General features: G+C 43.8%; 1 protein-coding gene across 4 annotated transcripts; it reads right to left on the bottom strand.

The window, feature by feature from the left end:
* Positions 1–206: 206 nt before the first annotated feature.
* On the bottom strand, positions 207–23,315 carry E2F3 (E2F transcription factor 3). 4 transcript variants are annotated; one of them, XM_060277944.2, is made up of 7 exons: positions 22,643–23,315; positions 11,005–11,116; positions 9,659–9,878; positions 7,267–7,425; positions 6,551–6,665; positions 4,560–4,695; positions 207–2,550 (listed from the first exon to the last, which is right to left on the bottom strand). In XM_060277944.2, the coding sequence occupies exons 1-7, from the start codon at positions 22,967–22,969 to the stop codon at positions 2,285–2,287; spliced, it is 1,335 nt and encodes a 444-aa protein (XP_060133927.1). In that variant the 5' UTR covers positions 22,970–23,315; the 3' UTR covers positions 207–2,284. The 4 variants fall into 4 exon arrangements, with proteins under 4 accessions (XP_060133927.1, XP_088531385.1, XP_088531386.1 ...); XM_088675259.1 differs by lacking the exon at positions 22,643–23,315 and adding an exon at positions 21,715–22,215; XM_088675260.1 differs by lacking the exon at positions 22,643–23,315 and adding an exon at positions 11,668–11,739.
* Positions 23,316–23,576: the final 261 nt, after the last annotated feature.

Raw genomic sequence — 23,576 nt, 5'->3', positions numbered from 1 at the left:
CCTCCTGCCAGTGCTGGGCGCCACGCCCCCGCAGGCAGCATGCCACACCCCAGGACACAGGCCGGCCCCTTCCCATCTGCTCTCCCCCTCCCGGTGCCAGAGCATGAAGCTCCGCCACTGCCTGAAGATACCTTCCCTGGTATACAATGCTTTGCCAAAGCCATTGCTGTAGCTGGGAAGGAAATGTAACCATAATGCTAAAGAAATTATATACCGATATAAAGCTTTATTGATTACCATAAAAAATCTGTCAGGTACATACATTTGAAGAGTCAATATCACAGCTAGAACAGGTTATCTTTATAAATGCAAAGCTGTTTGGTTGTTTTGTTTTTACATTATTTTACAGATTTGTAGAACTAGCATACTATTCAAAGGTTAGTATTTTGCTCACACATTGGGGAAGTACGGTATGTAAATTGTACAAAACAGCATACAACATTAGAGTCCCCCCTTTTTTTTCATTCTACCCACAGAGATCCCCTTCATACCACCAAAGTGTTCATGCTCACAGGGCTTTTACTTTTTCTCCACAAGACAAACTTTAAATACTCTATTTTATTTACAGACCCACAGTAAGATTTTTCAAGAAATTACAAACCAGCTATAAAATATTCTGGCAGGTTTTACAAATTCTTTCCTATTGTACAAAACTGTTAGATGACTAAAGTTTAAGAACATACGACTTAAATAATCAATGGAATAACTATGCACATGTTTGTACACAAACACACTTAACACTGTTTAACAGTTCTTAATGTGTTGCCTTTTTCACACAATTATATTCCAAGGCTCACTCATACAGCTTTCATACTGTTACTCAGCCATTTAAATTGTGAGTGTTTATAGCAGCATATCAGTGGTACCAGAAAATCCACACATATATATTTAAAACAAACATTCTACTAATTTATTAATCATCAGATAGAAAAAATACAAACTGCTAATTCATCTAAAGTGGCAACATTTTACACAACTGTGTGTAAGATGTATGAATTGTATTAGTTTCAGAACACATACCCTAAACCAGCAAAGTGTTATAAATTAAAATTCACTACAGAGAGTACTGACAGGTATGTTATTTACACTTTGGGTGAAATGTCAGCTTTGTATCAACTCCCAAAATTGGAAGCAGAGGCAACTAATCCACTAAAATAAACACAGTGTTCTGAATAAGTGAAGCTTGGCATAAATAGTATCCCCTTACAGGAAGAAGCCCACAGTGCAACTCTAGTAGGCACTTAACACAAAGCCCCACTTCGTACCACAAAATGTTTACGTACCAGTTCTATTGCACACTGCGGACCATGAAATCTAACGTGTGTTTTTATTTTATATATAACAAGTGACTTCCTCACGTATAGAATTTTTAAATTTCTAGTTCCTATGGCAAAATGGTCACCCTGATCCAGCTAAAGGTTACAGGCACGTGGAAGCAGATTTCCACACAAGTATTCCACAAAGTGGGTGGACAACTTCACAGAAATGTGTACAATTCCCAGCCTTGTCCAACACATGGGGATGTACGTGTGTAGCTCTTCGGGGGTAGTGAAATCCCATCAACTGACTGTCCAGGAGGGAGACCAAGCAGCTGGATTCAATTTACCCTGTCCACTCTCCTGGTCTACAGAACTTCAGTTTTCAAAAGGTTAGTTAGGTGTGTGACCCTGGCTGTCTCAGGTATGCTGTGTTGGACTAGGGCCACCATTAGTATGTTTTATTTAGAATTGCAACACATTTTTATATAAAAACTCCTCCAAGATAGGGGCATGGAGAATATTTCAAACATTCCACAAAAGTTTGGAAGAAGTCCATCTCACATATTTGTTTCTGTATTTTGCACTTTTTTTGCAATTACTATGACGGAACATACAAATTGAAGACTCAAGACACACACTCTACGGAAGGCACAGTTTGAAATATAAAGGAAGAATTGCTATGTGTGACTAAAACTGTTCTTCAGCCCTTCACAAAGCTTGTAGACACAAGAAAGTATAATCATTCCTCCATTTCAGATTTCATCCTTCTATACTTTGCTAAAACCAGTAGCTACCAGAACGTGGGACTGAGGTAACTCTGATGAGAAAGTCTGCAGTTCTGTGTTTGCTCTATTCTAGAATTATTTTTTCCCAAATATCAAGCATTCCAAATTATGTTCTTGAAATGGGACAAGGATTAAGAGGTAAGAGAACAGAGAACATGGAATGACAGCAGGTACTCTGGTTTCATTTTAAAAATATGTGGGGGGTACAGAGAGAGAGGGAAAAAGAGACACAAGGGATAATCAGCTGCATAAAAATTCATCTACCAATGCTGGCAATTTTTCAAAATCATAAGAATCAAAGAGGTCACTGATACCCTCCTCTTCGCCAAGACTGATCAAATAGTCTTCATGAAGTAGAGGCGGCAGCAAGCTTACAAATGGCCCTTCAAAACCTGATGCAATTTGGTCCTCTGTCTGCTGCAGAAGGTTGGTTGGAGAGGCCAATGGGGAGATGGTTGCTGTAGTTACTGAACAGTCAAGACTTCCCGAGTTATCAGGAATCAAATCTGTTTCAAGAAATAGCATTATTTTTTAAAAACGTGTAAGAAGGTTGCACACACAATTTTACAATATTTAATGCATGTCAATGTTCCCCCCCTTCCCACTCAGCCCTTCCCTTCAAAGTCTTATCGCTGTTTCTACACAGCTTATCTTGCTGGACAAAATTATTTAAAAAGTGGGTAAGTTGCTCTGAGCAATAAGAATGCATCAGAATGATTGGGATACAAGTCTTTCCCTCCCTTTGGGTGTGTTCAGTGCAGAGCAGGGGTGACCTTTAACACATGAGCAGGGGTGCACATGTTTAGGCCAAAATTGTGATCTCTGGGGGGGTGGGAATAATTCCTGACGGTTGCCTCTATCAGGTGCAGAGTTCATCTCAAGATGCCACTGGAGAAGTCAGCACAGCTATTTGGTCTTTTGGCCATGCTAGTGTAACAAATGGGTTTTTAAGGTTGTATTTGTTCAAAGTAGTCCTACTGAAATGAATGAAACCAAGTCAGCTGTGTCCTTAAATTTCCATGGGTCTACTCTGAGTAGAACTGCCATTGGATACAATACAAAGTCTCATGTGACCTTTTATAAAAAGAAAAGAGTTTCATTTCTCAATGCTGAATGTTACACACACAGCCTTATATCTTAGTGGCCAAGAGGTGGACCCAAAACAACCAAATAACAATTATTCTGGAAATAAAGGAAAATAAAGTTATCAAAGGATGGTTGCATGTAAAGCAACCAGGCTAAAATTGAAAGCAAGGACAAGGCGAATTTCAACAGACACAGCTAAAGTTAATGCTATCTTTTTCACCCAGCAGCTATTTGGAGTAATTGCTGCAAAAAGATTGACTTCTCAAATAGGGATGACATTTTATTGGCAAGATACACCTGGGTGATGGTGGGGAGGTATTTATCCCTTAACTCTCCCCCTCTTACAACATATGGACATCATCTCCCCCCACACCGGTTCTCCATCCTGCTAAGCAGACAGGAGAAGCATTCTTCTGACTGTAAATTGTGTTAGCTGCTTTTAATACTGCATGTTTACATTCTTGTAACCTGTCCTGGGAAGAGCAGCTAAGAGCAGACCCAGTAAATCAGGGTTCCCAAACTAAGGCTCAGGGGCCGGATGCGGCCCAATCGCCTTCTAAATCCAACCTGCGGACGGTCCGGGAATCAGCATGTTTTTACTTGACTAGAATGTGTTCTCTTATTTAAAATGCATCTCTGGGTTGTTTGTGGGGCCTGCCTGGTGTTTTTACATGAGTAGAATGTGTCCTTTTATTTAAAATACATATCTGGGTTATTTGTGGGACATAGGAATTCGTTCATATTTTTTTTCAAAATATAGTCCGGCCTGCCACAAGGACTGAGGGACAGTGGACCAGGCCCCTGCTGAAAAAGTTTGCTGACCCCTGCAGTAAATAGTTGCCTGGCGCTCGAAGAAACAATGGCTGCAACTTGTGGCAAATGCAACTTGTGACATTACATTCCTTCTTTTCCCACCAGCCAAAAGCCATCTTCTGAGCTATGGAAAACTCATCTATCCTCTTCCCCCTTTTTTGCTCTGCCTCATATGCTCTGAGCATCACAAAAGTTTTGGAACTTGACAGAACATGTCTCTTACAAAAATAGTCAGCCACCACTTTTAAGTGACAAGAGGTTATTCATAAATGACATTACCTATCATGCATAAATATACAGTTCATAGTGATAGCCTTAACATGTACATGCACGAGTGTACATGCACAGCAGAATTAGTTTGTGATTTCTCACATCCACCAACCTAGACGGCAAGCTCAGGACATGGAAGTACTTACAATATAGCCTATATTCTGAATAAAGTATGACAATGTAGAGGGGAAAGGTACACACACACACACCCCGCCGGTAGAATTCATACTTCCTTTAGTCTAAAGAAATCTAGCATTCAGCACACCATTTATTAACTGAACAGACTGAATTACGCTTTCTCTTTAATTATACTTGGTCAATACAATTTTAAAAGGTAAAATGTTACCTTTGGAAACATTCCTTGAGATATTTCCATTATGATCCTGATCTTGCGTCTTCATTGGACTGTGGTAATCCGTTTCTTCTGGACACAAGTAAACTTCAATAGGCCCCTGGGTACTAGATAAGTGTATCAGCTTATTCTGCAAAGATAAAACATCCCCATTTTCAATATGTCTTCTGTTAACAAAATGCTACAAGCAGCTACTGGAGATTTATGGTTCATTTTTATAAGGTCCAGTGTGCTAATCAAAGTCAGTTTTGTGTGGAAGAGTAACATGTTTCTGCAAAGGTCTGTGCACATTTAATCATGCAGGTGAGACTGCTATTCATTTACAAATGATATAAAAATAATGCATAAGGAATAAGTGGATGACCCATTCTCTTCCTGAACATCAACTTTTGTCTCAGAACAAAAGTACTTCATATGCAACCTCACAACCCATTTCACTCTTAATATACTAACAGTGCAAGTCTGTGCATGCCTACGCAGAAGTAAGTCCTACTAACCTCACTAGGATTTACTTCTAGGAAAGGATGTATAAGATGGTAGCCTAACCTAAGGAAAAGCCCTGCGTAGGTTGAAAGCTTACAGACCAATAGAGAATTGGTCCAGCAAAATATACTGCTAATGCTAAACAGGCCAGCAGCAGAGCATATGCCCACATTGCCCGGGGCGGGCAGGTGGGGTATGGTCCCAAGGGGGCAGGGTGCAGAGGGCGCCCTCCACAGCTCACAATTCAGGATTAGGAGAGAGGCGGGGAAGCTGCTGCCCCCTCTCCTCCTGCTCTGGTCTGACCTGGCAGCGGAGCTGCTGCAGCCAGGCAGGAGGTGCCTCGCAACCCAGGAGGGTGGGCTCTCCAGCTCTCCGCCACCAGGTCAGAAGTGACTTGGTGGCAGAGCTGCTGCAGTGGCCGAGGATGGTGGGCAGCAGCGCTGCCGTCCACTCACCTGCTCTCCTTCCCCAGGTCAGGCCTGACCCAGGCCCTGCAGAGCTGCTCCAGGCACAAGCGCCACAGTCAAAGTGCAGCTCCTTCTGGCACGGAGTCAAGCTCCAATGAAGGAGCCTGCTGTGGGGGCGCCTGTTTGCACCCCCTCTCAAAATTGGGTCTGGGAGCACGGCACCCACAGCACCCCTCTGCTTGCTGCCCATTCCAAATTGTCCAGCTGAAGCCTTCTTAGAGGGGTATTGCAGCAGTTCTTGCAATGGTTGATTTTGAAGTGTACAGTACTCTTTCCCCCCTTTTTGTTGTAAGCCACTTTGATTCTTTTTTGTGGAAAAGCAGCTTACCAGTAAAATGGTGAATGAAAAATAAATGAATGTTAACAGCAGGTGGGTGTGGCCTGCCCAAAATGGCCTGGTGGACCAAACCGGGAGGCTTGGCGGGCCAGAGGTTCCTCATTGCTGTCTTAGAAGGTGGAAAAGCCAATAATCTTTTTAAAAAAAATCAAATTAGATTGAGAAAGAAGTGCAAAGTGAAAAGTCAGTTTAAGAAACAGCAAGACACAAGGCACAAACACTACAATGAGTGAAATAATCAGAGGGGATGGTAGCAGACCAACTTCTCAGGGAACAGAATGAGCAAAGAAAGATAAATGAGACAGCATTAACCAAGATCTAGTCAGAAGGAAAGAGAGGCATAGAAGAATGATCTCCCAGGTTCCAGAAACAAAAAAATTAGAAGACTGCCCATTAGCATTTTTATTGCCATATAGAAAAATGATCCCATTCAGTAAAGCTTATGCATAAATATGGTATAGGTAAAGGGACCCCTGACCATTAGGTCCAGTCACTGACGACTTTGGGGTTGTGGCGCTCATCTCGTGTTATTGGCCGAGGGAGCCGGCATACAGCTTCCGGGTCATGTGGCCAGCATGACTAAGCCACTTCTGGCGAACCAGAGCAGCGTAAGGAAATGCTGTATAAGACCACTGCAAATGTTACACATTGTGTAAGACTGACTTACAGAAGAAAAACCATAAACATTTTATTCTTACCTCTATTGGGTCAGGCACTTCAAGTTTCGTTTCTGGAGGAGCTTTCACAAGTATGACAGTTTGGTCTTTAAGGCTACTTATTTCTTGAATGTCTTCATATCTAACATAAGCTAATGTAAACTTTGTTAAAGAATTGTTCAGAAGCAGCCTTCAGTCACATGTATCAGCACACTAAAGTAGATATTCTTACACTGTTCCTCCATCAAGGCTACTGTTAGCTGCTCTCTCCCCACTTCTAATACTAAATTTAAAAAATAAATAAGAATGAAACTGAAACAGCCTTGAAGTTAGACAAAGCGAGGAGTGATCTGTTGAGATTTCTTGGCTATACTTCTCATTTTTTGATTATGAAATAATTTGTGAGGTTTCTAAAAATTACACCAACAAATCTGTATTGTATTAACTAGAATCCAAACAGTGCTGAAGTTAGCTGCTACTGCAGAACATCAGTCCTAGTTTGAAATATATTATTATTATTATTATTATTATTATTATTATTATTAATTACCCACCCAAAGTGCCATGGCAGGTTCCACAATGAAAACAGTTTAAAACTGCTTACATATGTGATTTAAAATTATCAGAATAGCTATAAGTAAGCATCATGCCTGCTGCCATATAGTATTAGTACCACTAATACAATCCACTAGCTGTTAGAAGAATGTTAAGATTTCCCAAATGAGTTCAGCCTATCTCTATCTGATATAAAAGGATATCTCCGATTCTCAGAATCTTCTCTTAGTAGCTTTAGGTCAAGAGAGCAGCTTTGTATCAACTCGTCCAACTTTTGCTCTTCCTGGTTGAGTTCTGCCACCTCGTTGGACAAGCCTTGACAGTGTGCCAACATGCCCCCAAAGTCCGATAGACTGCAGCCCCTACAAGACAAGTGATCAGACACTTCACAGCCAATCCAAAAGTTTCCCAGTCCAGACAAGACAAGAGTTTCTCTTAAAACTTCACGTGACTATTCAATTCAGAAGAAGCTGAGTGCTGAGGATTTGGCAAGTCGCATAGTCTGAAAAACTACAGCACATCAAAGCAAGCTGGCAAGAGGGGAGGCTTAACAAGACCTCTTTTTAGAAACATTGTTTCACTTTATTCCATACATATAGCAGAGGGATTTCCAGATTCCACCCATGATTATCTCATTCCTCCTTCTGGAAGGATGGTGTGCCTTACCTGATGTGCAAAGATAGCAAAACACCATTTACTAATGGCATTTTGGGCATAACTTTTTTTTAGTAGCAGTGACTCTTGCTGCATGTTTGAAAATGCTCTCTAGTTCCATTTGTTTTTGTCGTTTACTTTTAAGATTCAGTGTTTGCACATAGTTATTAATAACAAAGAGCTGCCGCACCTGCTTACTCTGCTCACTAACCCCAACTATCCCAATCCCTTTTAAAGGAGGGTGGGTGGTGCTTCAGAGAGCTGCACCTCCCACTTTCCTATAAACAGTGCAGCCATGTGAACTGTAGCATGATTACATTCTTGCAATTTCATTATATAGTAAGAAATGCCAGGGTGGGGGGAGAGCCTCTTCCAGACCTTTCGGTAATGGATAGGGGGGTGCTTCTCCACTTGGACCCAAGTCCAAGCAGGACCCCATGATAGTTTCAGACTAAGAAAAATCGATTCTCACTTCTTAGTCCAACCATTATATTCCCTGTTTTAGAAGAATTAAGTCAAAGCACGTAAGAAATCACATGTGCTGCAAAGTATCTTTTTGCCAAGAGATCAATACCACCAAGTATCAAAATTCTCAAGCTGAATGTACGCCACCTCCATATCAGGATCAAATTTAAAGTTCATCTCATTTAATGGGAAGTACATGGCTATGAACTGGAACCTTCTGGTTCAAATTTCAACTCAGTCATGAACTCATTATGTAGCTGTTGGGCAAGCCACTCTTCCAAGCTCACCCCCAAATATCCACCACCATATTAAAACCAAATTTCTACTGAGGCTATGCTCAAGCTTCAGAACAAGCAAACTGTTATTGGGCAGCGTGGGGAAGGCAACATCATGCATTCCTACATCCCACAATGTTCCCTTGCCTTCCTATGCTTTTTAAGCAATGCAAGAGGAACTGATTGAGTTTCTCTCTCAACAGTACTGCTGGCGTAATGTGTGTACTTGAGCCGGGGATGTCTAAACTCACACCTGCACCATGCATAGACATCTCATGGCTTCCCCCAAAGGATCCTGGGAACTGTAGTTTGTTAAGGGTGCTAAAATGGCTCTGTGGAGGCAAACTGTATTTCCCATGATTCTTTGGGGAAAGCCACGACTGTGTGGTATAAATGTGCTTTTCATATGTATGGTGTGGATGTGACCAAAATTGTCCCTGACCACAGCTCAAAATGCTTCCTTCATGTGCATTATTTAGCTCTGAATTACAAGTGAAAAAATATATATTTCTTTGTTTTTCCCCAGCTGTGGAAAGCTAGTGGATAAGGAGAGCAGAGGGCTCACTTCCCGTAATATGCCAGTTTCTACATACAAAGAAGTTTATTTTATTTTATTTTTTAAAGAAACGTGAAAATATAATGCCACCAACCGCACTCCAAAACACTATATCAAGGAAAGGGCTGTGCTACATATTTCTAGATGTTTGAGTAAGCCATGAGAATGTAGCTGAATCACATCAGAATTCAAATGTCAGAGGACTCCAAGCAGCTCATAAGCAAGACATGTTGTAGGTTTGTTCACAGCACCTGCCAAGCAGAGGGAAGCTGCCTCTGAATAAATATTCATTTGACCAAGTATTATGGGCAGTGGTTTGCAAGCCACTATTCCCTTTCCCAATGTATTCCATGTGATACGGGGCCATGACCTACAGCCAATCCAAACATACAATGTCAGACCATGTGATAAGATACCTCCGTGAATGGCAGGATTAAATTTCCCTGGGTGGTAGTCAACTACCGTATGTTTTATTCAGAGTAGATTTAACTTAGCGGTGTTCATTGATTTCAGTAGGCCTACTCTGAGTAAAGCTTAGTGGAATAACTCGTTACCCTCCAGCATACAAAATACTTCCGTGAAAATGAAATGTGAAAGTGCAAGGCTGTCCTGTAGGCAACAAGAATACAGCACTAGGATACTTACATCCACTGAATGTTGTTCTTGGATTTTTTTTTAATGAGGTGAATGCCTTCCAGGACATTGGTGATGTCATAAATCCTCCTTTTTTGTACCATAAGGACTTCTGCTGCTTTGTTCAAATCTACGACACCATCTGGGGACTGGCTCAGAAGCTGAACAAACTTCTTGGTGAGAAGACCCAGCGATGTATCATATCGCGTCTTTTCTGAAGGGGATTTGGGAGCTTGAAGAAAAAATTAATTCATGATGGTTATGAAGTTGACGTTAAAACTCCTTATTTAAACCTTCTGAGTAATTGGGAGTAATTGTGTGATTGTACACGGGACCACTCAAGAGCCAGTTCAACATTATACAGTACAGTGGTACCTCTACTTACGACTTAATGCGTTCCGAACACACATTCCTAAGTCAAAAAAATTGTAAGTCGAATCCCACAGGAATGCATTGGGAGAAAAAAATTGTAAGTAGAAGCAACCCTATCTAAACATTCGTAAGTAGAAAAAATCCTATCTAAACCGCATCCAAGATGGTGGACGGAGCTCCATTCGTAAGTAGAGTTATTCGCAAGTAGAGGTACCACTGTAATTTGCACATATAAATCAGAAGCAACATGGCGGGCACATTTATTCAGAAGGCTCAGTCTATGATGGGGACAAAAATTCCCTTGTACTAGGCAGTTCCCAAGCAACCGGTCCCAATGAAGACCTCAAAAGCAAGCGAGTGAGGCAAGTGGCTAGAACTCAATCAGTGCACGATGAAGGTCAAGCCTTTCTTTGTCGGCAGTAACCCTGATTTTCCACAATTCTAGAACACGAGGGGACAGGTAGCCCCCACTTCAGAAGATCTCCTTCCAAGTCATGGAGGGCAATTGCAAAGGCAACCCACATGTATGTGCATAAAACTAGCTTACTTTCATCTGCTATCCCCCACCCTCACATGTTCACTTTCCACAAGCTAGAGAGAACACATGAAGACTAATATCTAGCTCAATAGCAGTGCCTGTGGCCCTCCAGATACTTTGAGATAGAATCAGTTGGATTGGACTACTACTCCCATCAACCCTGACCACCGGCCATGCTGACTGGGGCTGATAGGGAGTATAAGCATATCTGGGGAGCCACAGCTTCCTTGCACCTGATCCTGTGTACATGGTAGAACAAAACTGCAATGTGAGCCAGGGGCTGATAATTTTAATCAGACCAAAAACAACCATGAAAGGCTACCTGAGAACACACTGAATGCATTGGCTTGATCAATGGGCAAGGAGCAGTGATTACACTCAAAATCCAGAACGGTAACATAATGCTTTGAAGCTCTTTGCAACACATTTAACAAAAAATGTTCCTTACTTTTGGGACTATCTGGACTTCTAGTTGCAGCTCTCCCTTTCCCCTTCGGCGTTCTTAGTCCTTCAGCCAGAAACTGCTGTCCGCTTCCTCCCAGTTCCAGTCTTCGCTTTGCCTGTCAAAAGAGCAGAGTTCTTGTAAAGAGCAAAATCAACCTTCTAAGATGAAGTTGTGCTTCACAGGACCTAGAAATTATTATAGTCAGGAGGTGAGGCAGGAAATCCATGTATCTTTCCCAACTTCTTAGGTGCCTGTAGATATTGTAGAATGCTTTTATTTTGTTGCAGATACCCCCCCCCCCAAGGCTCCCTCTTAATGGTGTTCTGTAACATAGAAACATGTGCTTCAAGTTGAAAGCCTGCATATTCCTGCATTGATTAGGGCACAGAATCATAGAACTATGGAGTTGGAAGGGACCCTGAGAATCATCAAGTCCAACCCCCTGCAATGCAAGAATATGCAGATGTCTCATGCAACTGGCACATCACGAGGCTAGGACTCGTGGTCACAAAGTTTCCCCCACCTCCTCATTATGCAGCTGAAGCAAATAGTTCACTATCTCCTCCTTTCCAAGTGCCATAGCAAGACAGCTTTCACCCTTCCCATGTCCTTCAACTGTCTGCCCTGGATCACAAGCAAGATTCAGCAGCTAAGTGAATAACCCACCATTGTTGCATTCTAACTGGGTTTCTTAGTCTGCATCAATGATGCTTTGCTACACAACCTAAAGTTGCTTCTGCTAAATTCTTCTTCCAAATATATACTGTAACTTCCTAGTATACCACATCAGGCTTCCCCTACATGCAGATAGCTTGAAGTTCTAATGTGGCAGCTACAGATAAAGTTCTGTGGGCATTGTGACAACTGTAGGGGCTGACTTTAGCAGTATTTCCAAATCATGCAAGTACAGTTGTTTTGCCAAGTAAAATTATCCAGTTATAGAAGAGTATCTCTGTTCACCAGGTCTCCATATTCACTATGTTACAACAAGCCAAATTTTATATGGTAGCCTCTACTCCATGGGTAGGCAAACTAAGGCCCGGGGGCAGGATCCAGCCCAATCGCCTTTTAAATCTGGCCCGCGGATAGTCCAGGAATCAGCGTGTTTTTACATGAGTAGAATGTGTCCTTCTCGGTAGTGGCGCCCACCCTGTGGAATGCCCTCCCACCAGAGGTCAAAGAGAATAACAATTACCAGACCTTTAGAAGGCATCTTAAGGCAGCCCTGTTTAGGGAAGCTTTTAATGTTTGATTGATTTCTGTATTTTAATATTTTGTTGGAAGCCGCCCAGGGTGGCTGGGGGAACCCGGCCAGATGGGCGGGGTATAAATAAATTATTATTATTATTATTATTATTATTATTATTATTATTATTATTATGTATCTCTGGGTTATTTGTGGGGCATAGGAATTCATTCAACACCACCCCTAATATAGTCCGGGCCCCCACAAGGTCTGAGGGATAGTGGACTGGCCCACCTGCTGAAAAAGTTTGCTGACCCCTGTATCCAATCAATGCTGTGGTATGCATTTTATTTATTTCCTGCGTTTTATTATAACCATGATTATTTTAATTTATGAGGGGGGGGGAAATGGCCAACATACACAATCAACACAGGTTAACTGAATGATGTTAGCCACAAACAAATGTTGTAAGACATTCTAGGTTTTTCATTTGACCTAGAATATGAGACAGACTAACATTTTCATGGACCTCAGTAGCAAAGTTCAGTACCACAGTGGCAACATTTGTCAAACACAACACATGCAGACAATATGAGGTTTGGCACCATAAACATTGTCAATTTGCCCAACGAAACTCATTGCTAATTCCATCTTTTTTATGGTAGTAACCATAGATGGGGTGAGAACAGCTCTGAAATGCTAACAAAACATTTCAATCACCTTACTCTTAAGTCTTTGGGGACTAAGAGTTTCCCCACAAAACTGAGCTCCAAGCTTGCCACCATGTTTTGATTCAGCAAAAATGAAACTTTTTAAGAAATATGAGCAAAAAAAAGGAGCAACAGCTCAGAGAATACATGCTTTGCAAGAAAATGGAATCAAGTTCAGTTCCTTAAACCTCTGGTAGACCTATGCTGGTGTCCAAGATCTTGAAAATCCATTCCTAGTGTTGGGTAAGATTTGAAATAAAGACAGCTCTTTATATCTTAACATACTTCTATAGTCACCATATTAATCTGATGCCATTCCTTTAGTCGTCTGTCTTTGTGGGCTTTATTAACACTTCTACTGCAAAGCCCTAACATTTGACTTAACTGAAAGCATCCATTGTAATAGCATTCTAACAGAAAACATGTTCAAGTAGGAAATTTCCAAAAAACCACCATGAAAGTTAAGCTTACTTATAAAGTAAAGGTAAAGGTACCCCTGACCATTAGGTCCAGCCGTGACTGACTCTGAGGTTGCGACGCTCATCTCGCTTTATTGGCCGAGGAAGCTGGCGTACAGCTTCCAGGTCATGTGGCCAGCATGACTAAGCCGCTTCTGGTGAACCAGAGCAGCACACGGAAACACTGTTTACCTTCCCGCCGGAGCGGTACCTATTTATCTAGTTGCACTTTGACGTGCTTTCAAACTGCTAGGTTGGCAGGAGCAGGGACCAAGCAACGGGAGCTCACCCCGTCGCGGGGATTTGAACCGCTGACCTTCTGATCGGCAAGCCCTAGGCTCTCTGGTTTAACCAACAGCGCCACCCGCGCCTACTTATAAAGTATGTACAATGAAATACAGTTCAGGTTAGGTTAGTTCAGAGATAGGCCCCCCACTAGTTAATCTGACACTCAACACATCTTTCCATCATGCACCCACTTATATATTGGGCATGAGCACCGCCATTATGAGCATTTAGAAAAGAGGTTGAAATTGCAGCTCCCCAGATGTGTGTGGACTACAGCTCCCCCACATCATCCTTAACTGCTGGCCATGCCGGTTGGGACCAATGGGAGTTGTAGTCCAATTAACATCTGGTGAGCCACAGTTCCCACCCCTGCTTTAAATATCTCGAAGGGCTGTGAAAATGACTGGCCTACTACTGCAGAATTTTAAGGAAATCCACACCCCATTTTAAAGATGTACCCTTAATATGTATTGGCACAGTCCATTTTGGTTTCAGATATGTATACAACAGGGACACGGGTGGTGCTGTGGTCTAAACCACTGAGTATCTTGGGCTTGCCAATCGGAAGGTCGGTGTTTCGAATCCCCACGATGTGGTGAGCTCCCGTTGCTCTGTCCCAGCTCCTGCCAACCTAGCAGTTCGAAAGCACAGTAGATAAATAGGTACCACTCTGGTGGGAAGGTACATGGTGTTTCTGTGTGCTGCTCTGGTTTTGCCAGAAGTGGCTTAGTCATGCTGGCCACATGACCCGGAAAAACTGTCTGCAGACAAACACCAGCTCCATCAGCCAGTAAAGCGAGATGAGCGCCACAACCCCAGAGTCGTCTGTGACTGGACTCAACTGTCAGGGGACCTTTACCTTTAGGTATACAACAGTACAGCAGACTCTTAGGGGTTGTTTCCACAACTGTGTAATTTTGTCTCCATTGAAGTGCACCGATCTTCAGCATCTTACAGAAGCCTTAAAACTTTTGAGCTGGCTGCTAGATTTGGATTTATATGATGGGGTAGGCATTGGAAGATTGAAAGGGTTTCAGCTTTGGTGTGTGGGCTTCTTTTTCTGATAGTTACTGGACACAGAATTTAAAAGTAAACCACGGATCTGCTGCTACCTGACTCAAGATATACAGTGGTACCACTTTAGCTAATGGGGCTCCTGCTGCCGCCGGAGCACGATTTCTGTTCTCATCCTGAAGCAAAGTTCTTAACCCGAGGTACAGTCGTACCTCGGGTTACGACCACCTCGGTTTGCGAACAGTTCGGGTTACGAACTGCGCAAACCCGGAAGTGTTTTCGCCGCGCGCGCGATCGCGCAATTTGCGCATGCGCAAAATGGCGGCGCCCATCGCGCTCGGTTTGCGAACTATTCGGGTTACGAACTGCGATCCGGAACGGATCGCGTTCGTAACCCGAGGTATTACTGTACTATTTCTGGGTTAGTGGAGTCTGTATACCACTGTACATATACAGTGTGTGTGAGAGAGGGGGGGGGAAGAGATTTAACAGTAACTCAAACAGCACCTTCAGGTGCAAATTGAAAATGCAAATATGCAAGTCTTGTACATAGCAGTCACAATCTCAGCAGCCACTTATTTTCTGAAAGATCTTGGTCTGCAACAATTCAGATGTTGAAAACTACAAGAATTACTTGAGCTGAGCATGTATCATTCCTAGAGACATCCATGCCTTCTACAATGGCCACCCATTAACAAACTACAGAATTCAAGCCGATATATATTTCACACAAATTAAATATATGATGTACTTTAAAAGGTGCTGTGTCTTCCTCAGTTAACAATAACCGTAGTTGGGATTATACATGTTGTGGTTGAAAGCAACATAATCAAAAGCACCCAAGTGTCTCCTTGCTTGAAAAGAAGTCCCCAAGGCCAGCTGAAGCTTGTTCTAGTCACACTAAACTATAGTTTGGCAGATATCTGAAGGTGGCCAGTGAGCTCTTTAGATCCTGGTCTTACAGTTAACCTGTAAACATATAAATAAGGGTATTAAGCCTGTAGACTTTTCTACTTCAGTCACTACAAGCTAACCTGAAGTTTGCAAAAGACAGCTGGATGCTGACATCTTCCATAAGGTGGCAACCCAACAAACCAACAACCTGAAATGGCTTCTGAAATAACCCGAAATGGCTTCTGAAATATCACAGAAACCATTTTAAGTACAGAATGGTTACCAGTGACTTCCAAGAACATGTAACCTAACCTTTGCAGCTGCACTAGCATGACTCATATGGAAACCCTCATTCTAAATTGCAAGTTTCACAGTTTTATATCATAATCTTATGCCCATCTACTGAGAAATAAGTTTGCATAGGATTGCAGGCTTAGGCACTTTCTGTAAATCAAGTATCTGAAAAAAACACAGAACTCCATCTATGTTTTTCAGCCACCAACATAATCCAGGAATAAAAAGTATTTAACAGTGTTTCCTTGAAGCTTTAGTTCCCCTTATCATAAATTGCATACCAGCAAAGGGGAGGGTAAATTATGGGGAGAAAAATAGCAAGGAGATGGGAGTTTGGTTTTTTTTTTTAGTGTGAGCCTGTTGGTTTCCATTGATTTCTCAGCAGCTTTTGGCACCATTGACCACAGTGCCCTTCTGGAGCAGGAAACCATGGTTAATGACTTTTTGACAAGCCAAAAGGCCTTGTTGTAATCCATATCCTGTATCATTCTGAAGCTTTTAACCATAGTTTCTTGGTCTGAACTAAATGGGAAACCCGAGTTAATGGGAGATTTTGCTTCCGTGTGCTGTCAAGATTAAAAAAGGGAATTATACATAGACACACCTTTACAACTAATTCAGTATGCATGTATTTTGTATTTGGGAGTCCACTTAGAGTGCAAAACCTAACATGAGAAGCAGACATAGGCTAAATATGTTCATAATGGAGTACCCATTTTGCAAATGACAAGTTATTTCCATATAAAGCAATCAAAGCAGAATATTCCTTTCCAGAAACACAAATATTCCTAAACTCCTGATTTCATCACTTTCACCCAAACATTTAAGAGCATAGCTTGAATGATTGGCTTACATGAGAATTGGACTGCTACAATACTAAGCATAAATGTTAAAAATTATGGTCTCATGCTTTCAATAAATCTTTTAAATGTATGTTAAGTAGAGCCCTGCTAGATCAGGTCAGTGGGCCTGATCTAGTCCAGGATCCTGTTTTCACAGTGGTTAGCCCAGACATCCCCAAACTTTGGCCCTCCAGATGTTTTGGACTACAATTCCCATCATCCCTGACCACTGGTCCTGTTAGCTAGGGATCATGGGAGTTGTAGGCCAAAAACATCTGGAAAGCCGAGGTTGAGGAAGCCTGTTTTAAGTGATTCACCAAAAGCTTCATTTTTGCTGCTGCAGGCAGCTATACTCTGAAAGAATGAAAAACTCTCTCTCTCTCTCTCTCTCTCTCTCTGTGTGTGTGTGTGTTTCAAATTCTCCTGAAATGCAGGAGGTAGAACAGCAAAATCAGCAAGCTCTATGACATGCAAACCCCTATCCAAGAGGGGGAAAAAATCACCTTTTTTTTTTTGCAAGATTGTATTAAATGTTCAGGTAGGAAGATATTGAAAATAATTGATTTGTATGCTGCTCCTATCCCTCTCACAATCCAAAATTACTAATGGATTCACTGCCATTCCTTGGTGAGTTGCTTATCTTTTAAACATACTCTCATTAGCTGCTCTTTTTCACCATCATTTTACTTGTAATATCCCGTTTCCTAGAAATCCAGACACATTTTAGGGGTAGAGGGAGATATGCATTTCCATTTGGAAACAAACCCAGTGTGTCACTTCAGACATGCACTAAGCCAGACTCCCTGTAGCTCATGTCAATGGGCCACAGGATTCAGGAGCATGTTTCTGTTAAAAGCAATTAGCTGCCTTAAAAAAGATTGGAATACTTACCATCCTGCAGATGAAGGGTAGTCAATGCAGTGCCTTCCAGATGTTGTCAAACTCCAAATCAATTATCCCCTGTCCTCGTAGGCAATGGTTTGAGGTGATGGGAATTATAGTTCAGCAACATCTGGATGGCACCGTGTCAGCTAGCCCTGCTATAGATGGTATCTGAATCATAGAATCACCTCATCAGGACCAAAAAGAGAGCCCTAATTTAAAGTAAAGCAATCAAAGCACTAATTATCTCAGCCTCCAATTCCCCAAATCAGTTCAAACCTACTTCACTTTAAGACGCTACTTAAGAAATACAAATGGTCCTGTCAGTCTTAAGGAAATTTTAATTCAAATGAAGCACCACTGACTTTACTTTTTGTCAGCGAGCAGGATAAGACAGCAAGCTGCACAGGCAGTGTACCCCAATCTACAAGTTCACCCCCTCATTGAGTAGTGAACAGTGCAATCCTATGCCTGTCAACTCAGACAGCGCTTACACCCAAACAAGTGTGTGCAGGACTTCAGTCTAACAAGTCTCATCAATTTAAACAAGGCACAACTAGCTTTCTCTGAACTGGGGCCATAATTTTATAACCGCTTCTCTAACGTAACCCTTGTTTGATTTCTTGTCCTTTTTAGAGCAAATGCACCTTCCATCACTATCAGAATTTTATTTCTATTTCTTTGAATGGATTATGTCTCATCCCCATCTTACCCAGACACCTTGCTTGGGTTGTTTTTCTAAAACAGAATAACCCAGACTACTTCACAATCCTAATACACCTACTAACATTCAAGTGCTCATATAGTTAAGAAGCCGTAAGATACCTTGCCATTCTCAGGAATCCACAACTCAAATTCTGCCAGAGAATCAAACCACTATTGGAAACAATAATCTCGGGCATCAAAGACCTAAGAGAGACCTACTTGCTCACCAAAAACTTTTATGGGGGAGGTTATGGTCAGGTTGAACTGCCCTAAAGAATAAAAGGCCACAATCTTACCTTACTTACCTGGAAGTAGCCCAAATGAAGTAAATAGTACTTTTAAGAAGGATTTGTTAGGATTGCACTGTTAATCATTAACTTTCACAGCTCTCAGATCTTAATCACTTAGGCATAGATCTTATATCTAACTTTTCCATTTATATTGAAATTATCCAAGATGAGCAGAAATCCTACTTAAAGGACTGTAAGAGGCCATGATAGAATCAAATGTCCCTTTTCTCTAGGCTCTTATGAGTTACGTATTAGTTTAATTCAAGCCTTAGCCGCTTCCATGATGGGCTTACAAGCATTTGCACTTTGCAACAGAGCAAGGAAGGCTTTGCAGAATTTGGAATTTAATTCTTCTGCCCCCCACCCCAAATAGTATGCCAGTTGATATGCCACAAACTAGTAACATTGTGTGAAACTGTCTAGCAAAGCTGATTTTTAACATCCTAAGCAGTATTTGCAGATAGCACTCAAATATTCATTTTTCCACTACACAGCAAGCTTCAAGTTATAGAAGAATGCAAACTGCTGGCACAGCTCTAAATGTGTATCTTGATTTAAGAGAATATAAACTATGCCTGTATTTAGTTTATTCAGAGTTTAAAATCTGAAATTGTCACAGGATCATAGTAGTTCCTTGCCCTGATCCAACTCTAATCAGATTCTTTTAAAAAAAAAAAAGATACATAAGCATGACTACTTGCACCCAAAACACAGGTACAAATAAGCATCCTAGTGAAAGCAATGCAGTTAGATAGTATCCTCTTTCAATGTGTGTCCTGTTTGTACAAGTACTGTAGTTCCCTATCCAGCAAGTGATATGAACACAGCCATCTACCTGCCCACATTTCAGGCATAAAAGTTCAGACTCTTACTTTCCAAAGTCTGTATATTTGTAGAGCACGAAATCAACTATAAACTGTCACTAGAAACACTACTGTGTTTGTTTGTTTTTTGCTGGTATACATTGTGGACTTTAATGCCCGCCACAAGAGAGAGAAGGCAGAAAAAATAATTCTATAATATTATAGTTCATATTAGTTGATAAATCATTAACCTTCACTACATTGGCTATATGAGACCCCAGAACTTCTGCCATGCAGATGCCCCAACAGATGACACAGAAAAGGATTGTTGAAGGTAAAGTTTTTTGTTAAATTACTTCTCTAAAATGTCACCTAAATTAGTGTGATGTACTGGAGTGTCCAGTCACCACGGGCAAGGGCCTAGATCATAGAATCTGCTCTCAGCAACAGACAACCCATTTGTGAGCAGAATTAGTGGTAGAACAAGGATTTGTACATGTGCTAAATCATTCTAATATCTATACTTGTAGACACTACCACTGGATTAAGAACAGACTGTTCTTCATGTTGAAAACCACACAACCATCATGTTACAAATAGGCTTTCTTTACAGCACAAGTAATCATCTGCTACTTGACAGACACGAAGAGTTTCTATGGGACCAATACTATGAAAGACAATTGAGCGATCAGTTTTCCAGATTCAATACCATTTGGTAGTACATGAAATATATCTGCACTATGGCAGATGCCTGGCTTGATGTCATCAAGATTTAAAGCCTTCTCTCACCATCCCAAATCCCTTAGAGAGCATGCTTCATATGACAAAAGCTTATATTAACACTCTCCAATTTACAGAAAGTGTCCATTAGGCCATTTTAATGTGATTCATACATACATTTTAATTCTTACTACACGTTTAACCCTGAATTGCCATAGTGGTGAGATGGCATTTGTTTCATTATTTTAATAATCTGATTTGAAGGCTGATAAGGGGCAGAGAGATGGAACCATTCACTTTATTTAAAAGGAGCTGAAATTTGGGTTGTCTTTCTCTTCCCCTACCCTCCAATCCTGTCAGTTGGCTATAGGCCTTCTCTCAACTGAGCGAACAGCCAAGACAAAAAACAAAACGGAGATGATCAAGGCAACAGTCATGTTGTGGGTATAAGCCTCAGCCTAAAAAAGAAAGGTTCAAATGTTAGATCATACAAAATAAGAGGTGTGGTATCCTAAATCATCAAAACGATGTCATGATGATTGGGGCACGGGTCATTCCCACAAGCATACATACTGTCAAGCACTCTTTTCAAACCTATCAGTGTAAGCCTACTTAGCTACCTGACAATACCCATAGAAAGGCTCAAAATTCAACAAACTGTAACAGAAAAGGCCTTCTGGTCCAGGAAGGCCCAAAATAGGGCTGCCCCAAAGTTGAAGACCGCACCTAGCAGCTTCCCCAATTTATGGCTGTGTCCTATTTTGCAGGCCTACATTTCCTTACCCAGCAAGAAGAAAAATTGGGTTCTATTCCTGTCTCTTATCTCCCCACTGCAACTTGTATATCCAAACTTCTTTTTGCTTCTGAACTACCAACTCCTGTGGAAAGTTTATTTGTAATAACAAACAGGTACAAAAAGGCCTCCAGGAGCAGCTTCAGAGGAGAAGTCAAAAGGGTGCAGTAACTTAATTATTCTGTAGCCTACAAACCACATTCCCACAGTTTATAAGCCTAACACAACAGGGTTTTTCCAACTTAAAGGGGGAGCATTACTTTCCTCACAGAGACCACCCTTCCACCACCTTATCAGTAAAGAAATTATAATCGAATTATACTTAACAGGAAGGGGGGGGCGAGAAGAAGAGTTGGAAACAGGACAAGTGGAAGTTTCAGTTTGAAACCCTGCACTGACCCAAGCTCACCCCACACACCGACCCCACACCCAAGCCCTGAAGTAATTTCAAACATGAAGCGGCACACAGGCAACGGTGGCCTGAAGCAGTTACTTGAACCGTCCCAACTTTCAGGGAGTCATCTCCAGTGACAGGCAGAGGCCCAACTCAGCTCAGCCACAGGAAGGAAAACACCGCATTCAGGGGCGGGGAGGGTGACCCCACGGTCATTCCAGTCGAAGGGCAAGATGGGGGGGAACTGAGGGGATACTTTTAAAATATAACCTAGCACCCCAACTTTAATGCCCCCCAGCAAAAGGACAGTGCTTGAATTTTGAGAAACTCTGCCGGGAGAATGAAACAGTTCCTTCAGTGGACGGCCAGTTCTTAAAGTGCCCGACCCCCCCCCCACCGCACCCCAAAAGAACCCACACGCTCCCCCTCCCTAAGCCTACCTGCTGCAGGGGCATTTCGAAGCCTAGCGGTGCCCCCCGGCAGCTCCCAGAGTTGAGAAGCAGGAAGGGCCGCGTGTGCGAGAGAGGGAGGAAGGCAGAGACCCGGGCACACGCGCGCTGTTGTGTGTCCGGGTGTGCGCTGCGCTGCGCGGTTGCCCAGGCCAGAGGAAGAAGGAGCGTGTGTGCGTTTGTGTGTGTGTCCCCCTCCCCCCGCTCGGCTCCGCGCCCCCCTCCTTCCCTCTCCCTCCTTCGCCCGGCTCCCAGTCACAGACGCGGCCTCGGCGCACGTGTGCGAAACGTCACCGCCGCCGAGTCCGGGGGTGAAGCGAAAAGGAGACCAGCGGGACAGAGAGCCTCCCCCTTCCCCCACGGCCATGCTGCCGAGGCGGACCCTGAACCCCACCCGCCGTCCCGAGGGAAGGGGGGAGCCGGATTGCGCGCCCCCTCGCCACGGCCGACCCCTCTAGTGCAGCCGCACACAAGAGCGGAGGTCCCGTGCCCCGCGCACCCCGCTCCGATGTCACGAGTGTCCCAGTCCAGCAAGCACGCTGCTTGCAGCACCGGCCTCTGCTACGCTCTCTTTGTTCCAGCCACCAGAAATTGAGGGGGGAGACGGGCGCAAGAGACGCCTCCCCCCCCAAACCCTCTTCCTTAAGGGAAGGGCACCCGCGGTCCTCCTGCGTGTTTTTTGCACCGGGTAGGGAAGACTCTGATCGCTTCCCTCCCCCCACAATTCCGGCCCACAAGAACCCACCCTGGGCCAAGAGGAGCTAGGAAATAATCATAAAAATAAAGTTTCTAGCAAAACAGAGCGATCCAAGGCACGCGGGCTTCCTCTCCCACCCACCCACCCCCCACACCCCGGTGTGGGAGGAGGGCTGGGCCCCGCCAGACATGCACAAGATTGGGGAGGGAGGGAGGAATTTACCGAGGGTCGGCCTGCACTTTCCAAGGCGGGCTGCAGCAACACTGTTCGTCCGGCGGGCCCGTGCGGGGTGCAGCACAAGGCGCTGCCGCTGCCCACGAGGCTGGGCCGGGCGCCCTCCGCCCCGCCGCCAGCCGCCCCGGGAAAGCAGGAGGAGACCCAAGGCGCCCCCAGCGCGGATGCCCCGGAACTGCTGCGGATCTGGAGGAAAGCGGCGGGAGCGAAGCGGGCAGGGAAGCTGACGGCGACGGCGGAGGCCGCCGCGGAGTCCATGGGAGCAGAGGGCGGTCGAGCAGCGAGGGCGTGCGGCTGCAGTGCTCTCCTCCGCATCCTTCCCCTTGTGGGTCTGCCTGCACCCGGAGCGGAGTCTCCTCCCACCCTTGGCGCTGCTCCGCCGCCGCCGCCCCCCACCCGGCCTGCCGGTCTCTTTTGCCGCTCGATGCCCGCGCCGGACTCGAAATGGTCCGGGCCGGGGGTAGCGGAGGGTCTGCGGCTGCCGGAGGCGTCGTCGCGAGAGCGAGCGAGCCCGCGCAGCGGGCAGATGCCACGGATGGAGCCCGGCCGCTGCCGCTCGCTGGGGCTGCCTGGAAAATGGCTCCAGGAAGCAGCGGCGGCGGCTGCCGCTGACAATGAATGAAGGGAAGGGAGAAGGGTTACGCGCCAAGAGCCTCCCGCGAAACTCAGATTTCCCGCCCGCTTTTCAAATCGGATTTGCATAGCCAGGCCCCCTCGCCACGCCGAGCCTGCGGCGCTGTCTCATTGGTTTGCTCTTTCGGCCGGGCCTTCCAATCGCGAGGAACTTCGGGACTTTGCCGGCTCCTCATTGGGCTGCGAAGGCGCGGGGTTGCCCTGTTTTGCATAGTGCTTGTCCATTGGCTGCGGCTGCGGGGGATTCCCTTCTGAGCGGCTGGGATTCCGTACGCCGGGTTGACTGCTT

This window comes from Zootoca vivipara, chromosome 8, assembly GCF_965207765.1.
Source record: "Zootoca vivipara chromosome 8, rZooViv2.hap1.1, whole genome shotgun sequence".
Taxonomy (NCBI): Eukaryota; Metazoa; Chordata; class Lepidosauria; order Squamata; family Lacertidae; genus Zootoca; species Zootoca vivipara.
This window is presented reverse-complemented; position numbering and strand designations above follow the sequence as displayed.